The sequence below is a fragment of the Crassostrea angulata genome, chromosome 2, assembly GCF_025612915.1.
Source record: "Crassostrea angulata isolate pt1a10 chromosome 2, ASM2561291v2, whole genome shotgun sequence".
NCBI lineage: Eukaryota > Metazoa > Mollusca > Bivalvia > Ostreida > Ostreidae > Magallana > Magallana angulata.
Window position 1 is genome coordinate 47,748,594 of NC_069112.1, and position 19,714 is coordinate 47,768,307.

Below are 19,714 nucleotides of genomic sequence, written 5' to 3' on the forward strand. Positions count from 1 at the left end.
ATTGTTGAATTGTGGTCTGAAACACAGATGCTTATACAGGGTATATATACTAGTGGCAAAGCATGGCATATTACTGATAAGTCGTGCAATGATAGTAAAACGTTGCAAGATAACTCGAGACATGTTGAGCAACAGTCTCACGATCATGGTCGCACAATACACGCATGGACAACTGCAATTCATCTTACGACCTTTAAAAATCGTGCATCACTCTTGCGAGTACACAAAACGTTGTAAAACGTTCGTACTAATGTTCGTGCGTTGCAATGCGATGATTTGGATCCCATTCGGTCGCGTCTAAATAGTGTGCATGTCCACTATTTTGAGGAGACTTGATGCGAGCACTAAAACGCATGCAACGAATGCGAGAGCTTGTGCAACGTATGCAAGAGCTCGTGCAACGTATGAGAGAGCTCGTGCGAATCTAAAAAAAAATCCGGTCACAAAGTGTTGTAAAGTGCTCGTGCGCCAACTGTGAAAGGGGCTTTACCCGAGCATCTTTCTTGTGTCTCCTCGTAATAAAGAGTTCCAAGAAAGATAATCCTGATTTTAACCGAAATTGATTTCAAAAATTATATTTGATTATGCCCCTTTCCGTGTTATTCTATTTGTAATTTCAATAAGATTATATATAAAATTGCAAACTCTAGTATCTTGAACAAATGCCTGTAAAGGTACTTTAATTTTTGGCAAGAAGATAAGTAGTAATAGTAAATCAATTACAAATTCCTGGGAAAAGTTATATCAAATTGAGAAAATCCTTAATCAACAAGTGGAATAGCATTTTTCCCATAACTTCATGTAGTTCAATTATCCTAAAACTCCAAGTATTATGTCTTATAAATATTAAGTGACCACATTAAAAAAAAAGATTTGCTTCTAAAAAGAAATTGACATAACATTAAATATGCATGTATTTAAGTGCCCTCAATTTTATATTAGCTTTTGGGATGGAAATCAGGATTTACTGGATATAAAGAAGTTAATCCCCGAATCCTTTTTTGGCTCCAACTTTAGGGCAATGTTCGATAGGAAAATTTGCATATACATACACAAAGAATGCAAATCATCATATATTTTTTTCATAATTATAATTTTGCATTTTCATTTCATTAAGTGTTTTGAAATCCCTTTAAATGTCTGCAGCTGAAGTGGGGAAAAATTAGGTTTTTAAAACTAAGATGATTAGAGCTATCTGGCGTAGTTAGTTGAGCTTCACACAAGTTAATCAGGTTTCATCGCTTATTCGTATGATTTATCTATGTCAACATCAAATATTTTTTACTAGTCTAACTAGGTATAAAACTTTTGCATTAATATTTTATTACTTTCTCGCTCTAATGTGTATACCTCATGTAATTTAGTTTATTGTTAAACTTATCTTTTTGTATCATTTTATTTAAATCTTATTTAATGCTTTAAAATTGTTTCATTTAAAACAGGGAAATAAATCAAACAATGCTACGTGGGAGAGAGTCGTTTTAATGATATAAATAACAGTTAAAAGAAAGCTTTTTTTCTGTTCAATCAGTCATAAAAGATAAACCTTAATTCGAAGACATGTAATAATATTTCTGTCAGAAGAGCTGAAAAAAGTTAAGGGGCTGATTGCGTGTCTGTCTGCTAATGGTGTACACATTTAGAGAGTATTAAGGCTGGCAACAGGGACATTTATAATATCCCCAGCCCTACCCTCCCCCCCCCCCCCCCTCCGGTAGTGTTTTGTAGACGCACGTGCAAATTCAAGAAAACTTTTATTTCGGGGGGGGGGGGGGGGGGGGGGGGGATGGTGTTTGAGCAAGGTAAATTCTCTTGTGCTATTTTTTCCTTGAAAGGGGTTGTCAAGGTCAATTTCTTATAAATATACAATTTTTATAGTAATCTTTAATCTCAATGAAAAGAGGGGCGCATCGCCCTTCTTTTCTACATCCACAGCGCGCATGAGACTATTACTAAAATGCATAAGAACAAAAATTCAAGCCAGAACGCCTCTCATTTGTAACTTTGATGTTATTTTTGCTGACAAAATTTTAAAGTAATGATTGAAAAGTTGCTTTTATAGGATATTGGCAAAAACAAAAGACAAAATTTCTTTTAAACTGATTTAATAATCGTTAAGATATCTTATCTTAATACTAAAGTATAAAACATGGTGTATAGAGAACATATATAGCATTAATCAATAACAATGCACAGCATGTTATAGTTAACAACAATAACAGTAATATCTTAACATATCGATAACAAAAATAACATAGATTATATAATAACAATTAAGAGGTGGATTCAGCATGCGAAAAGACAAATAATATAAAATATCATTTTGTTCCTGTTTCGTTTTTTCAATCTTACTGTACATTTCTAAATTATATGAGTATTTCATGAGTATTTTGAATAAATCTATTGAAAGGCATATATAAATACATGTAAAAACGTTTTCACTTATCTATCTAAAACATGTATATAAGTTAATCATTTCTATACTTTTTATAAAGCAAGGCAATTTAATTCTCGTAAAGTAAGTGTAAATTCTCGTTTCAGTATTTTCATATCTTTTGATTATGGTATTCAATACTTTATGAGTGAAACATTTATATATAAGATAAAATCATATCAAATATGTTTTATATGAATGAGTTTTTATCATCTGAAAACGAATGATAAATAAATAAAAATGGTTTCCAGGTGTAAATTGTACATTGCGTAGGATTCCCAGTTCTGCTTTGGTTGTCATATATTTTTTTTACATCATCAAATTATGCCTGTCTGTATCTGTAAATTCCAAAACTTCGGACATGCAAAAATTTTACACAATCGGAAGAAATAAAACTTGTGTCTCCAAACGTTTTCACAGTACCCTTTGAAGCAACAAATGCGCTGATTGGCTACATTTGAAAATTGGTTTTGAAATTGCACCAATCACACGCCACCAGTGTAGGTCACGTAGTGATCTTTGACCCCGGTATATTTCATCAGGAACGCCGTGGATATTCCTCCCGCAAAAATGGAGGGCACTGCCAGGAAGGACAGCCAGGCAAACAGCCCCATCCCTGAAATCCCATGCCCACTGTAAAAGGGAAAAACATTTTTATAATTTCACTCTCTTTATTTTCAGAATTTTTTTTTTTGGTTTCATACCGATAAACCCTTCATGAACATGTTCGATGACTGTAGACAATTAAGACAAATTGTGGGGGGTTTTCATTCTTTAAGGTAAAAATTGGTAGCTGTTAATCTGTAGCTCTATGAGAAAACTTGCGTTGTCTTTCCGTAGACATTCCTCGTAATGCTAGAAATCAGTAAAAGAATACGTGTACATCCGGACTTTTTTGTTGTTACACGTACCTTGTACACCCTGAGGCGAATCTTGAGCCCCACAGCATAAGGACCCCTCCAACCAAAGCGTCAGGAATACTAACACCCGAAACCGTTCCGATCGACGAGGAAAGTCCCGCAGACATCACAGCGCCCCCTGTTACTCCGATCACAAGCAATACCTGTAAAAAAAAAAATGGAAATAATAAATCTTAATTTGAATTCTATGTAAGTCATGTAGCCTATCTGAAACTTAAACGTTTTAAGACAGAGATGCATAATATAATGTTGCTGTTCAAACATAAAATCCGTGTATGTGTTTGCAAATGTCACCCTTTTACCGAATTTAGTTGCTAATAGTATTTCAAATTATTTTCTGTTTTCTGTTGACCTTTATTTATTACAACAGTACACAACTCACCTGCCACCAATTTCCCAGACCGCCCCTACACCTGGCCAGGTAAGGGAACATCTTCTGTAGCCGCTCAGTGACCACCCATTGGGATACCACCGTGGCGTAACACGATGAACCACCCAGGGTGTCACAAAGGACCAACACCAAGGGCACCTGACACAGACCCACCAGAATACCTGTCAAGTGACGTCATCATTGCGTTAGTTCATTTTCAATATCACACAAGTCTTTAAAAAAATACGTTTACAAATGTGTTTATAAAGTAATTTTCGAAGATACGCTAAAATAGATGGTCATATTACGTCCTCATTACGCAGTTTCAACATAAGTGGATATCTAATAAATGGTTTTTAAAATACTGTATTTTTTTAAAATGTACAAATATTTAAAATGCATGTAGGAGGAGTAACAAACCTGCGATATACGGCGGCCATGCAACTTGCTGAAAGACATTTGTGTCGGCGCTGATTTCAATCTATAGCGGAAAAATTTATTCAATCAAAGAAACCACACAAAAAATATAATATAATGTGAGATACATATGAAATTGTTATGTTAAGATGTTAAAAATTATTTTTTTTATCACAACAAAGAAGATGGCGTTCAAAGTTTTCAAACATTTTGTCCAGTCCTTTTAACAATAAACATATGTCTAACCGATAATTTAATTTTTTCAAAATAAATGTAAATTATAAATTTTGGAAAGTAAAAAAGTGTTATTTCAAGATCAAGCTGATTTGTGAACATTTTTACACAATGTAACTTACATTTAGGTTATCCAGGTCTTTGCTGGTTGGCCAGAGCCATTCAATAATAGCAACTCCTCCGCAAAGAAATGCGGCCATTGGAAGGGCCAATGCTATGTACGGCAGATTAAGTTTCTTGTGAATTCTGTAAAGCAAAGAATATAAATCTGCTAGATTTCCTTAACAGAAGTGTTGCTTTGTTTTTGTTATGATTTGATCATATGATCAAAATAAATTAATTTGAAAAGAAACTGTTTATTACTGGGTTTTCCTTTTTCTTTCTTTCTAATGTAAAAATTCGTTCTCTCTCTCTCTCTCTCTTTCTCTCTTTCCTCTCTTCCTCTCTCTCTATCTTTATCTCTCTCTCTAGTTTCTTAAAGTAAGATTAAGCATTTGCGTGTTTTCTCTCTCTCTCTCTCTCTCTCTCTCTCTCTCTCTCTCTCTCTCTCTCTCTCTCTCTTCTCTCTCTCTCTCTCTCTCTCTCTCTCTCTCTCTCTCTAAATTTCTATATTAAGATTAAACACTCTCTCTCTCTCTCTCTCTCTCTCTCTCTCTCTCTCTCTCTCTCTCTCTCTCTCTCTCTCTCTCTCTCTCTCTCTCTCTCTCTCAGGTACGTTTGAACACATACTGGTGCACTTGTACAGGATTCTTTGGTTTCGTTGTTCTTTCAATAACGTGAGCCAACATTCCGTACGTCAAGGCACCAAACAAACCTCCAATGAGGGAGAATACTACAAACAAACAGAAGAATATATGATGATAACCTTATGCAAAACCATATTATATTATATTATATTGAATCAAAGGCACGGTGTAACGAACAGAAAATACCTTGCACCGTTATTCAAAGTTTTGTTTTTTAACTGATTTATAAAATATTAATTCAATTTTGAGTGATTTTTTTCATTTAACAAACTAAAAAAATATCTCAAATGAAAGTCTAAAAAATTTGAAAATAGTATTCTTGCGCTTATTCTGTGAAATCGTTTGTAGAAAAATATTATTTCACTTAACGGTAAAATAATTTTTTTTAACAAAAGAATGCGATCCACATCCCTGCTTTTATATGACATGCGTCGTATTACAGTGTTCATAGTCTCCTGCAGTATTCTAGAAATGTGTTGTATTATTCAGTGTGAACGTGATTTCTGCGGAAAAATGAAACTGAACGCACCTGCATTTGGAACAGCGCCACCGATCTGTGCAAAAACCATGGCGGGACACTGCAATGACAAAAAAAGAAAAATTCCAAAGCTTTAGAATTAAATAGAATAAAATGCAAAAAAAAAAAAATATGGGGCGGCATGGCATCTTATTACAAAGAAAACGGAGAAGATGTTTGTATATATGAGAAGGTGACCATGCCGTGATTCAGCAGATATAATACTGTTGAAAAAATTCATCAACAACAAAAAAAACTTAACAGCAACAAAAAAAACACGAAACGAAAAACCGGATAAACATTATCAATTATGGAAATAAATTTTGATTCATCTTCTCCGCATTTATTTTTTTAATTTTTTTTTTTCATGTATTCAAAGTAAAAAGAAATGAAGAATTCTTCCTTTAACAACGTTTAATGTTGAGGTTTGGCCCGTAACAAAATGATCAATTACTCTTCTTTTTTTTTTCTTAATTGTTTACGCCAAACAGGTAAGGTGCAACGCCACATGCGTCACATTTGCATATTACATAATAAACTTGATGAATGGACTTTGCCAGCGAACGCTATGTAGGTCGAGGTCATTACTCCATTAGATGAAATTTCTGAAACAAGTGGGGGTTTTTTATCTAAATGATTGTCGACTTAATTATTTTTTTCTAACATTTAATACGATATCAGTTATTAAATTTCATTATTGCGATATGCCATTTCATCTTTAAATAGGTGTAATACCCTAAAAAGGTGCCAAATGCTATCGTTTTTCACTAAAATAATGGCGCTGGGATTTAAAAATGTTATTTGATTTTTTGAAAGATCGACAATATTCAAGTTCAAAACACTGTGTAATATTCCTTGAATATATAATTATGCTTAGGAGTAAAACATTTTAAAATATTTTTGGGGAGGGGTGTTGGTTGGTTTTACCAAATAAAAATTTGTACAATTTAATATTTAATCTAAAAAATATAGAAAAAAACCAGGTATATATCATGATATGCATACCTTAATTGATTGGAGATAATGCTTTATAATATACCTATATAATAAATTGTCGTCTTCTTGTAACCTTTTTTAACTTATCGCTTCCATTAATAATTAATTGATGCGATTTACGCTTCATTCATTTTTCTTCGAAATCTTACGCGGCTTTTTAAAGAGATCTATCAAAAACCTTCTTTAATCAGATTTAACAAATAGCTCATATCTTTCGGCAATATTAAGATAGAATGTACATTTAAAAAAAGGAAGAATTCTTAAAACCTCCAGCGCAAATTTGACTTCATTTTTCTTTGATATTTTTTTCACTTAATAATTCTGTGCGAATTTTGTCTGTCGCTTTAAAAAAGTTGAAAAATTACACCATCAAAGAAAAAACACCCCGTTGATTTTCAATGAAATGTTGTTTTTTTTTATGATTTAAAATCGGTTAATATCAATAATAAATAGGTTAAGTAGGTAAAAGAAAACAAGCACAACATTCATCAATTCCAAGGTAGGGAAACCAATATGTATATTTTTTTTTAATCTAGCTGCTATAAAAAAAATAATTTGTGAATAAGGATGAATATGCTTATTTTTCGCGCCCATAATCATGGGTTTTTGCTGATAGAAAGGAATATATAGTCTTCTGCTTTTCACTCTGATTTGCAATTCTTGTTGTCCCTTGTTTGTATCTTGCACTGAATAGAAAAAGCTCTCCCTTTTCACAATAAAAGCTCGAACGTATTTTCAGGCATAAGATCGAAACGTGTCTGTTGATTGCGATATTAAATCGATCATTGTTAAAAATCTTGAAAAAAAAGATTTTTTGCCAGCAACCCCCCCCCCCCCTCGAAATTATTCACAGCTTTCGTAAAAACAAAGGTAAAACAAAACGGGCATGTTCAAGTATAATTGTAATAATTAATGTTAAAATGTTCAGGTTAATTTACACGTCTGGAGTATTATTTTTTTTTTAATCGCTTCATTGATCCAAATGCCTACCGGGTATTTGCTTAAACATTTTATCTGTCGTATTGCAAAATGGTTACGTAGGGATTTAAAAAAAAATGATTAAGGCTTTTATCTATTTTTCTATTGTCTTCAATAAGATCTATATGTCTAATCTTTTCAATCTAACCGTCGCTGTCGTCAATTCGTCATTTAAACCTACCTATCTGCTCTGTATTTTCAATAATTGATCATATTCGTGACGCCCATAAATGTCTACATCTATCCACGCTATGTAGTATCTGCTATCGATCTATCTACATCTATACACTTAACAATTCATCAATTTATCTTAATCATTATACTATAATATGATTTGTCACTTTGTCTGTCTTTCAATCAGTCCATCTATCCATCTGTTTACATCTGACCATCTTTTGTTCATCTTCGTTAACTTATCGTTAGTTCCTATATTTACTTGTACTTAGATATATTTGATCGTATGTCGAAACAAAAAAAATGTTACGAAGATAAAAATCACTTGTGTCTCTGTTCAAATCAAATCGTTAAATCGGTATTTAATTTATCGAAGCTACATGTACGGTCAGAATAAAAGGTGTCTCTATACACCCTGTGATTTTTTTTGTATGATCAAATAACGGCACAATTACTAATGAAAACATTCGGCTATCTCGAGTTCGACGCGTTAATCACAGAACTTTTTACGAAAATAATTAAGTTTATTTAATCCATATTTTTTTCAATAATTTCAGTTTTTCGAAACGAAGAGCGAATCGACTTCACACGCAATATTTAGAGAAAATTCAAATCTGCGAAATCAAAGAAAGACTTATTTGAGATTTAGACTGGTTAGCTCTCATTGATTAACTGTCTTAATTAATCTATTTTTTGTGTGTACTAATCGCATTCAATACAATATGTCATTTCTTAAATTCAGCGCTGCCTTTTACAATAGAATTTACGACTTACAACCAAATTAATGAATGGTTATTAATCAAGAACTTATCAATCTTTGAATTTAATTTAAATTTTAATTTAAATTTAAAATACATGTATAATCATAGAAATCAAAATAAGTGTAAATTATTGGTTTAATTTAAATTTTGCTCGCCAAAATACATTCCATGAGACTGAAAATATTTAAGACTCTGTCGCAAGTTCTTAAGTATATATATATTATTATTATTCTTTAGTAAAACTCAGTTTCAATAAAAGTATTTATATACTTACCGCGCCACAGAGGGACATCCCGACCCCGAAAGTGAAGGAGCCCAGAATGGTAGACAGAACACCCTTATATGCGAAACAGGCCACGAACTGGACACACGACTCCTCAAAATAGCGCTTGGTCCGCGGGATTATCGATAAGATGGATAGTGTTATTTGACCTGTAATGTAAAAAAAAAAAAACAAGCAAAATTACTTATTTTTCAATATGGTTTATATGTAATTAATCAAAACAAAAGAGCGACCAAATCAAATTTTAAACAAACGCACGAATAAATGCAGGATGGTGACGATGATGATTTCATACAAGAATGACGTTAGCAATAAAATATTGTGTAATCTTTTGGAAATCAAAAAATTTAAATTCAAATAATTAAAGTAACATTTAAATTCAATATTATATTTAATACTAAGGAGACTGGAGGGTCAACACATTACCCTTACGATCCGCCTTAAAATCTTAAGTATGATATTTTTAGAAATAAATTCTTCATTAATAAAAACAATTAAAACATTTTAGATTCAAAATTTGACAACTTCACTATGTATTTATACAGAGCTCTTTGCTGAAAGGAGATAAATATAGTCTAAAAATGGTCAAGACCGTCCAGCCCTCTTAATTAATTAATAAAATGAAGAGTATGTGTGTTTATGATTGTTACCTGTCGCTACCGCAGTGAAGAACATCTTGAGCATTGTGAAGCTTTCAAACACCATCTGATCTCGGACACTCCTTGGATCAAAAACTAAAAAAAATCAAAGATATCAAAATCTTCTTTGACTTAATGACATTGCTTCGATAAATTTATAGAATTTTGATTAAGCATATTTTGCAAAAGGTAAACTGGTTTAAACCAAAACACATCAAATGTTGTTTGTCCTTCGCAAATAATTTCTATTCACTTTTGATTTTTAAATTAGTTTAACTAGATGTTCGGTTATATCCGTAAATTTCTTTCGAAATTTTTCGGACCCAGAACCCTTGAAATTTTGATAAAATATCTACCTCGAGCTTTCTCAAGACCGATTCCCAGCATCACTCCACAGATCAACGACGTCACAATTTTCAACGTCCTGATTCCACATTTCGAGTCCCTTGATGTCCCCCTTGTTCTTCCGTCTGAAATTTGCATGTTTCCCACATCCGCTTCCGGATTGACTTGCGCTTGACATGTTGGATAGGATGTGTTGTTTACTTCCGCTCCATTTTCATTTCCGGTTGATATTTCCTCAACGGACGAAACGGACGGTACAACTACACAAGAAGACATCTTTTCTATAGTCAGTGCCTGATTACTGTGTGAAAGTTCTGGTGTGTTGGTGGTTTAATCATCTATGGCCGATACCTGGAGGAGGAATTTTAAAGATGTAAATTCTGGAAAATTATCTTCTATAGTAGGACAATAAGATACGATCTACAGTATTTTCCCCCCTAATTGCCACGCTATTTTAGTGGGTTTTTTTTTTTTCTTTTTTTTAAATATGCCACACAAGACAAACTGTGACTCAGTAACCTTGAAGTCCCCTATCAGTCATTTTTACTATAAAACATTTACATATCACCAGCAAAGGTATTTTACATGTCCTTTGTATAATTTATACGGAACTTTGAGCTTCAGTGTAAAAATGTATACTAACAACCTTAATTACACATTACATGTGTAAAAAAAAAAAAAAAAAAAAAAAAAAAAATGAAAATTATTTTTAATATGTTATACTATTTCAAAAATTTGCAGGGTTTGGGGGAGAATTATTTTCCCTGGTATGATTGTTATTTTAAAAAAATGTTCTTGCCTGTAATCAATTTTCAGTTTAACCTACCGACTTTTATATCATTTATCCCAAACTAACAATATACTAAGTACATAAAAGTTCGTTCTCTCTCTCTCTTTTTCTCTCTCTCTCTCTTTTTCTCTCCCTCTCTCTCTCTCTCTCTCTCTCTCTCTCTCTCTCTCTCTCTCTCTCTCTCTCTCTCGTCTTTTGAATGCTCCACCAACACAACAACCTACATCGTCTAAAGGATTCTCCCCAACGTCGCTTGACCCAGCATCTGCATGATAAATCTATCTCTTTCTCTCCCTCTCTCTCTCTCTCTCTCTCCCTCTCTCTCTCTCTCTCTCTCTTTCTCTCTCTCTCTCTCTCTCTCGTCTTTTGAATGCTCCACCAACACAACCACCAACATCGTCTAAAGGATTAAAGATCTTAATCCCCTCTCCCCGACGTCGCTTGACCCGGGGTCAGACTCCCGCGCCTGACCACTGGTTTTGTTTATAAACAGAGGGTGAACCGTCTTTCACCTTATTTTTTCACCTGTCGAAGTACTGTATCAGTGCTTGATGCGCTGATGACTAGCCAAATTATAAGCTTTTGTAAAGGCCGGTGAATTATGGAGAATCGTCCTGCGGATTTGTACAAATGATTGACCGCCTGGTACTAAATGGTACATGAGTTAAGAGATGTATAACAACACACATAGCAAATAGGGCAAATGAAACGTAGTGAGTTTTAACAAAAACAAGTTGGGTTTTTTTTTTCTTTCTAATAATCCGCATGTACTTTTCTCCGTTCTGTTTCGTTGAAATATTCGACCAGAACTTTAATTTGTACGATAAAAGTGTTCATATAATAAACAGATATAAATTTTGTAGAAGGCTAATTCCTTTGTACAGTATATATATATATATATATATATATATATATATATATATATATATATATATATATATATATATATATATATAGTACCGCAAATGTTGTAATAGTTTTCAAAGTGTCCCCTTTTCTCAGGTTTTTAGCACACGTGAGTAGGAAACGGCTTCGTTATGCGTCCACGTGCACTTAGGATAACACTATAGGTTAAATCAAAATCAAAACTTCACAAAACAAAACGAGCTTTCTCCTGCTAACATTATTTCTTTGCATAACAAATTAGTAAAAATTTAAAAGATCACGTATTCGATAAATTTTCCAATTTTCAAATTGACAACCCATGTATTGCATAAATGAAACATGCATACAAGACCTGTCATGAAAAAATAAACCACTGTGCGTAAAATGCATTTTTATATGCCCATATCAACTGCTTTTTTATTACAAATCATCAAACTTAAAAGGAAAATTAAACAATTCATATACTATATGTATCGAGGAAAGTTGGCAAAAAATAGGTTTTCTTTAAGTATTTAAAAGATTTGGACCATTGTGTTGTTATGTTAATCGAATAACTGCGGTATTTCTCCTAATCAAAATTCAGCAATAAAAAAAAACATTCTGATATGATATCAATTTTCATCAATTTCAATCAAAGAGAAAAAAAACCAAAAAAGAACAATTTGGTATTCTGCAAGGTTATGTCCTTGATGCTACTTTTATGTGTTAATTATGCACGAGAATTGATTAAACTTCGCCAATCCTTGTAAAAAAAAGAAATTCTGAGAAATTCCTAAGTTTAATTTCTAAATAATGAAGTGAAAAATAACACCGCATGTCTATATCAGCGAAATATACGCTTTTTTCGCTGAATCATGATGCCAGTAAAAACTAGTATAATAACTGTCAATATCGTTATGAATTATAAATGACACAGAAGTTTGTAAACTCGGTTAATGATGAAGTTTTTCTTAACGGATCATGTAGCCATTTCATACCGGAGCAAAGAATACTTGTAGCTTGGGAAATCTATTTTACCATACATGTATGCTATAAAGAAAACTTAATTTAAGCAAAATGAATATATACGCTTTAAAAAATTTTAAATTTTAAATTTTTCAAAGTAAATGTTTTTAATGCGGAACTTGATTATATTTTCGCTTAATTAATTTTCAATGTTAGTTTTTAAGTAAAATGAATATATACGCTTTAGAAATTTTTAGATTTTAAATTTTTCATAGTAAATGTATTCAATTTGGAACTTGAGAATATATAAAATTCTCGCTTAATTAATTTTCAATGTTTGTCATCTAAGTACAAAAGAGAAACATCTCGACGAGCTCATTTTGCTGAACGATCTAATTATGCCCACTCAATATCATATTTGACCTTCAAACAGCTCTATGTTCACGATTTCATAAATTATTCAAAGGAAACGTGTTTCGGTGAAATGTTTGGACTAATGCACCTTTTCTATATCTTTCTATTTCCCTGCATTCATGATATCGATGGAAAAATTAAAGTTATTGAAGCCATTTTTCAATTCAAGAATAATTTATAAACTTGAAAATGTATCCCTCTTCTTCCAATTGAACAAGAGAGGCCAAGTTTTGTTTTAATTTGAATTCAATTGAAAAAAAGAGTGTATGCACTAACAAAAATTATGTTGAATGAGTCTCTCTCTCTCTCTCTCTCTCTCTCTCTCTCTCTCTCTCTCTCTCTCTCTCTCTCGTAGTGAATGATTTGGCACTTTGAACGATTTTTTTTTTTTCACGAATCAAACATTTTCTAACATTAAATTCGAAGCTGTTGTAAATGTCAATTATCTATATCATCAATAATACAAAAATCACATAAACGAAAGAGTAAAAAAAAGAGAAAATAACCGTCAAATCATAATTGATATCAATAACTGTCATAATCTGTTTTCGATGTTGAGCTTGTAAAACATGACGGCAAATTGGGTATTAGTCATTGGGCAGTGGTGCGATATTCGAAATGTTCGTTCAACGAATGAAAACGAACGAAGTCCTTTGTCATGACTTGACCTTTTTCCACAGTTCTTGTTATTCAATTCCTTTAAAGCTGAAGAATTGCACCGGAACAACAATTTTCGTGTTTACTTTCAGAGGATCCTGTGTCAACCGTCGTTCCAGTGAGGGCCCAAATTTTAGCAGAGTCACAATGACGTGACCTTATTTCCTCTCTCTCTCTCTCTCTCTCTCTCTCCTATTTTCTCGTCTTGCATATATAATTATGCATTCAGTAACTTTTTTTTTTAATTTTTATGATCCTGTATTGCATGAAAACATACACCCCCCCCTCTCTCTCTCTCTCTCTCTCTCTCTCTCTCTCTCTCTCTCTCTCTCTCTCTCTCTCTCTCTCTCTCTCTTAAGCATACATGATCCGTCTACCATAAAGTAAGATAACTTTCAATTTGAGTATACAAATCTAGTTAAAATATTCCTATCGAAATCAATAGATGGTTTTCAATATTTCAATACGCAATTCAATCAAAATATATATTATCTAACTTTCCCAAAACACTGACTTTTAAATCAATTACAGATTAAGAATCAGTGACGTCTCTTTTGGCATTATTTATTTATTTGAATTTATTGGGATTAAATCGAATTTAACTTTAATACCCGCTTGACTTTTTGAAAGGATCAGCGAAATTTCTCACACTGAATTAAATGATATTATACATCGGTCTTATTTGGATTTTCTTTTTTAAAAAAATCGCATGCGCCATTGAGCATTGTGTGTGGTACAATGCGGTACGATCTATAGAAATTGATGAAATTGGGTCAACGAGCCATATTTTTCCTCTATATAGGGATCAATAAGACATTCTAAGGGCCCTTGCTTTGATAAGCAAACAAAATATCCACCAGCTTTACATGCACTGAACTAAATACATATCAAACACCTTTATTTTAGGATTGGTGCAAAACTTTTTTAAAGGTTTTGTGGTATGTCGCATGAAGAGTTCCGTGGGCCATATTGCTCGCCTGAGCAAAAAAAATATATTATCATCGGGAACCTATCGTCGGTCAGTGAATCAATTGCTTACTAACCAGAGCCAACTGATTTAGCTTTTCTTCAAAAATATGTATTGCTCTCAATCCATCAATAAGAAAGCCAAACTCTATAGTTTTTAAAGGTTTGAAAATGACGATCATATTATGAAAACAAGCCTTTGTCAATAGACGCATGCGTAAGCATTAACAGGATTGGTGAAACTTCCCCGACAAAAATGTAACGGAGGAAATCAGAAAGAAACATGAATTATTCATTATAACGAGAGAAGTTCGATCAGTTAGCCAACGCAGGGAGCGTGTGCGAGACTGACCGTGGGTTTCCGACTCTGAGGTAAAAGATAAAGCAACCCCCTTAATTTCCAATTTTATAATATATCTAGAAGTTTTGTCTTTTCAAGTTCGATATAATCGAAAAGAGTGTTTCGGTAATAAAAAAAAATCCTTAACATCAAAAGGATTTAAAAACAAAACGGATTATTCAAAGAAAGAGTTATTGTACCTCTTTAACCAAAAAAAAAAAAAAACACGGGTTTGATGAAGTTAACACACTGTGAATGTATTGATTTACGAATTACAAATTATAGACAATTTTTGCAGTTATATTGATTTTTTATTGTAATTCCTTCTGTTTTAGATATCTAGATATACGTTTCTGTGAATATAACTCTTTTTTGTATCGAAGGTTGCTTTTATATCATAGATTTTTCAAATATTTCAAAGTTATTATAAAAGTTATCTGATGTTATAAAATTACAAATTCAAATACTAATGGGCTATTCATCTCTTGAAAAAATACCCGTGATGAAAAGGAAATATGAAACATGGTACATTTATCATTCTTCTATAGCCTCTTTAAGGTGCTGTGTACAGATATATAGCTTGTAAAAACATGACGGGATATTAATAATGAAAAGAATTCGGATTCAATTTTTTTTATATCTGAAATTCAAAAAGTATGCGCATGAACTTTCTAATATGACACTTATTTTAGATATATGAGAGAGAGAGGCAGAGAAAGAGAGAGGCGTCAATCCAAAAGGAGAGAAAGAAAAGAAAAACAGACAGACAGACAGAAATGAGAGACAGAGAGAGTGTAGCAAAGAGATTGATATAATAGCATTATATCCGAAAGTTCGCGGAGGTCGATCGATTGTCCTCTCGGTGGGGGGTTTCAATCCTCTGACGTAAACTTATACAAGAAGCATGATTTCTTGTTGAACCTTTTTGAGAACTTAATGATTGCTGGGCATTCATAACGAAGTATAACTACCCTTTTTTTCCCCTTCCATATCAATTAAACAAATAGCTCTTACCCCCTTATTGCATGAATATTTCTTTAACGAGACTTTAAAATTGCATGTCGGTGAACAAAACCCGTTTCGAAAATATACGAAAGAAAACTAGACTAGGGTCTGCCAAAAATTGTTAGATATATAGATAGTAGATATATTGTACTATCATTCCCTCGTAATTATGTATAGAAATAGATAGGAAAATATTTTACACAAATATTATGAGACAATATTAAGATTACAGAGAATCCCAGTTAATCCTATTTTCTTTACGTTCCTAAAATAGGGAGAGAAAAAGATTTGAATGCTCTACGTAAAATAGCTCTTACTAACGATAGCCAAATAAAAGCCTTTTCAATATATAATCTTATTTTTTCAATTATGAAACTAGTTGGAAGGGGAAAAAATCAATAAATCTGTAGAGATACTACATTAGAAAAAATAATGACACGCAAGCACAAATTAATTTTAACTATCGATTAGATTTTTTTAAAATGAACCTATGCTGTATAAGTTTGGCTTGTTCGCCTGTACATTAAATGCATGCTGAAATACTACTGTGTACCTAGCTGAGGATGTAGAAAAATCACTATACTAATTCACAACCTAACAGAGGATAAAATCTCTAACACTCGCCGAATTTGAAGGAAAGAAAAAAAAAGTTTCACTGCGGTACTTTTACAAACATATAGAATTTGAAAACTACTTACAAGAAAAAGCGAAAGTAAGTTTTTTTTTCAGGAGATAAATCACAGAATTTCCTTTCCTTGTCTGTCCAAGCAAAAATATTTTTATATTGTACTCACAAATCCGTATTCTTTTAAGAATCAAATTTCACGATTCTTTTAAAAATCACATTTAAATTTCGCCTCCGTGTTAATAACGCTAGAGGACTCTTTGGTATAGTCCGATAGATAGATAGATGTGGATAGAAAATCAAAAAGGTTGTTTTTTAAAAAAAATCCCCGAAACGCTCTGTACAGTAAAGAAAGATATATTAACACAACTTGAAACCAGTTCGATCCTTAACGTGTTCACTAATCACTAGGGTCATAGTTAAAATGCAGACCGGTATTGGAATGCGCGTGTTCTTGTATAGTTATACTAAACCCTGCATTTTTGCGTCGCTATTTTGTCACGTAATTTCCCACTGTTTCAATTTTTTTTTATTAAGGACGACCAACAGGGTTGAGAACGTGAGCGATATTCAATGTCGCTTATATCCTTGATAACCTTGGTCCGTAACTTTACTTTTATGGACCATACCGTATCTCATTTCATTTCGCTTTTTTTTTTTCTTCAATTTTCTTTACATCGATACGACTGGTTTTAAGAATAAAAAACCAAGAACGCGGGATCATTTGGCACTGTTTGCTTTTCGCTGGTTGAACTTCCATGGGGCGTTCGGAGTATGCCTGACCCCACCCAAATGAAAACAATTAATTCCATAGTTTTCAAATCTGACGTTCGCTTTCAAAATGACAATAAATTCTCGAGGTTGAAGATTAGTGGATATAGCATTGGATATAAAATTTCAACAAAAAGTGGTTTTGAATGAAGATCGATTATGTATCGTATTGAATAAAAAAAAACCCAGGTTAAGGTCTTTTGTAAACATTGCATGATAAGAAAAAAAATGCTCAGATTTAAATTCGATTCGATCTAGACTTAAAGTGCGCCCCAGAATCAAAAGTTTAAACAAATATTGCGCATAGGAATAATTAGATTTCAAGGATGTCAGCTATAGGATTTTTTCTCACTTCTTTAGAATAAAAATCTATATGATATTGAGGACGTTGGTTTCATTTAAAAGTCAAAACAAATGAATTTTTTAAATTCTTAGACTCTATCTATTTTATACATGAAGCTTTTTTTCCCTTGAGTTTAGTAGAAATCTTACCTCATTTGTTTGAAACAGAACAGTAATTTGTGAAAACGGTTTGAAAGTAAAGGAATTTTTATCTAAAGAATCTTAATTCTTTATCAATCGCATTATTCAAGGTCGCTGAATTTTAACGACTTTTTTTTATATACGAAACAATTTACAAATTCTTGCAGAGTTCCATATTTGAATAAAAGATTGATGATTTCAGATTTTCTGCCTAACATAACAATTGATGCATAGACAATTGCACACAAACACAAAAAAACCATATACCTAAAAGAATAGACTGCTAGTTCAATTAAAAGAAAAGTCTGCCAGCAGACTAAACTTATGAATAATCTTTAATCAAGCGAGGCACAAAAAATCTAAATTGAGTATATTGAATTCCAGTACAGAGAAGTTGTGCTAAATTTTCTCTCCTTGAAATATCAAAAATAAAACTGGTTGTATAATAGTGACATTATTTTTGGTACCAGAACTTTGGTTGATCGTTTGCTTTATAAGTAACGTTTAATTTACATTAATTTAAAGAAACTGATTAGTAACAGAAGCAGTTTTTAACGTGTTGAAAAACTTTTGAATATTTCAATCTTTTTAAACTTTATAGAAGAAGCGGAGAGGGGTGGGGGGGGGGTGACAATTTATACACGTGCAAACAAGGCAATCATTTTCGAATGATTGATTATTGCTTTTTTGTTTAAAACTGTTTCCGTTTGATTTGTTTCTTGATACGTCACCTGTATCATTACTTCGTTGCCATACTTTGCATTGCATTCCAAACATTTTCATCGGTGCATGTTTGAGCTATATTTGTCTTTTGTAAGTACAGTTCAGGTTGAGAGGGGCAGGGGCCGCGGGGTGTTTGCCACCCCAACCCCAACCACCCCACTGCCACCCCCCCCCCACCAAAAAAAAATAAATACTCATACTAAAATTATAAGAAATGCAATTTTCATGATAGTTACGCGGAAAAAAATACTTTTTATGAATTTTTGAAACAAAATGCAATTGGTTTTATCATTTACGCAAAATAAATGCGTAAATTAAAAAGGACGCTCTTAAATGTGAATAATGTGGGGAAAAAAATCATAATTATCAAAATATTTTGGGGAAATAGGGAATAAAGAACTAAAATAATTTATTTTTAAAAAAGAGAGAAAAAAAATAGAGAATGAATTTTATTTGAAATTGTTTAAAATAACTGTATTTTGCAAACGAGAGTGACATTTTTTTTTAGAATGAATTAATTAAACTTACCAAATTAAAGGTTAATTATCCGCCTAATGATTAATTACATGTATCCACCGCATGCGGCTTGCAGTTGATTATTGGCTAATCACCAACCTCCGACTTTCGTTATCATGATCACACCGATGTGTATTGCCTGTCGTGTTTGGTATAAAGGAATATTATACAAATGACAGGTGCCCCTTTTCTATTCATTATCGACATGATTCGCTCCAGAACTCAATGGTAAAAATATGCATATTAATTACCAGAGTTATATAAAACCGATTAACCCCTTTCCACATATTTTTTTTCTTCTCTTTTTTTAAAGGAATATCAGGTTCTACATGGCTCATTTGAGATCTAAAGGCTATCGTGTAACGTGATCTATTTGTAAGTGGGTCGATACGCCTCTTAAACGCCATGTTCCCTGTTGTTAAAGCTATAAAGAAATAATTTTTAAAATGCTTTGTCATTCCCCCCTTTCGTGTGAATGACTGGGGAAGAATAAATGAATGAATGTCTGAATGGATGATACGCCGCGGCGCATGCGTACGGCGACATCGCTTGCACGTCTGCTTTGACAAGCGATTGGCCTTGAGAGAGGTCATTTAATCAATTTCGATGCCAATCACTTACGGAGAGGGAAAATTGGCCTTAAATTCACTTTTTAAGATTGATTTACCAACTTTGCACATGGTGATATATGGCTTTTTATCGACAGCGTGTTTTTAACTGCAAAGTTAGTCGCATTTTCTGAAAAGTACCGGAGGAGTCTTGATAATTGCATATCATTGCA

At 32.7% G+C, this 19,714-nt stretch overlaps 1 protein-coding gene across 2 annotated transcripts; it reads right to left on the reverse strand.

Moving 5' to 3' along the window:
• Positions 1-2,115: 2,115 nt before the first annotated feature.
• LOC128173475 (UPF0394 inner membrane protein YeeE-like) lies at positions 2,116-19,210 on the reverse strand. 2 transcript variants are annotated; one of them, XM_052839177.1, is made up of 11 exons: positions 16,514-17,042; positions 9,825-10,164; positions 9,481-9,564; positions 8,822-8,979; positions 5,651-5,699; positions 5,105-5,207; positions 4,498-4,621; positions 4,145-4,205; positions 3,737-3,906; positions 3,346-3,497; positions 2,116-3,067 (listed from the first exon to the last, which is right to left on the reverse strand). In XM_052839177.1, the coding sequence occupies exons 2-11, from the start codon at positions 10,087-10,089 to the stop codon at positions 2,920-2,922; spliced, it is 1,314 nt and encodes a 437-aa protein (XP_052695137.1). In that variant the 5' UTR covers positions 10,090-10,164; positions 16,514-17,042; the 3' UTR covers positions 2,116-2,919. The 2 variants fall into 2 exon arrangements, with proteins under 2 accessions (XP_052695137.1, XP_052695136.1); XM_052839176.1 differs by lacking the exon at positions 16,514-17,042 and adding an exon at positions 18,946-19,210 and having other exon boundaries at positions 2,117-3,067.
• Between the last annotated feature and the right edge of the window lie 504 nt (positions 19,211-19,714).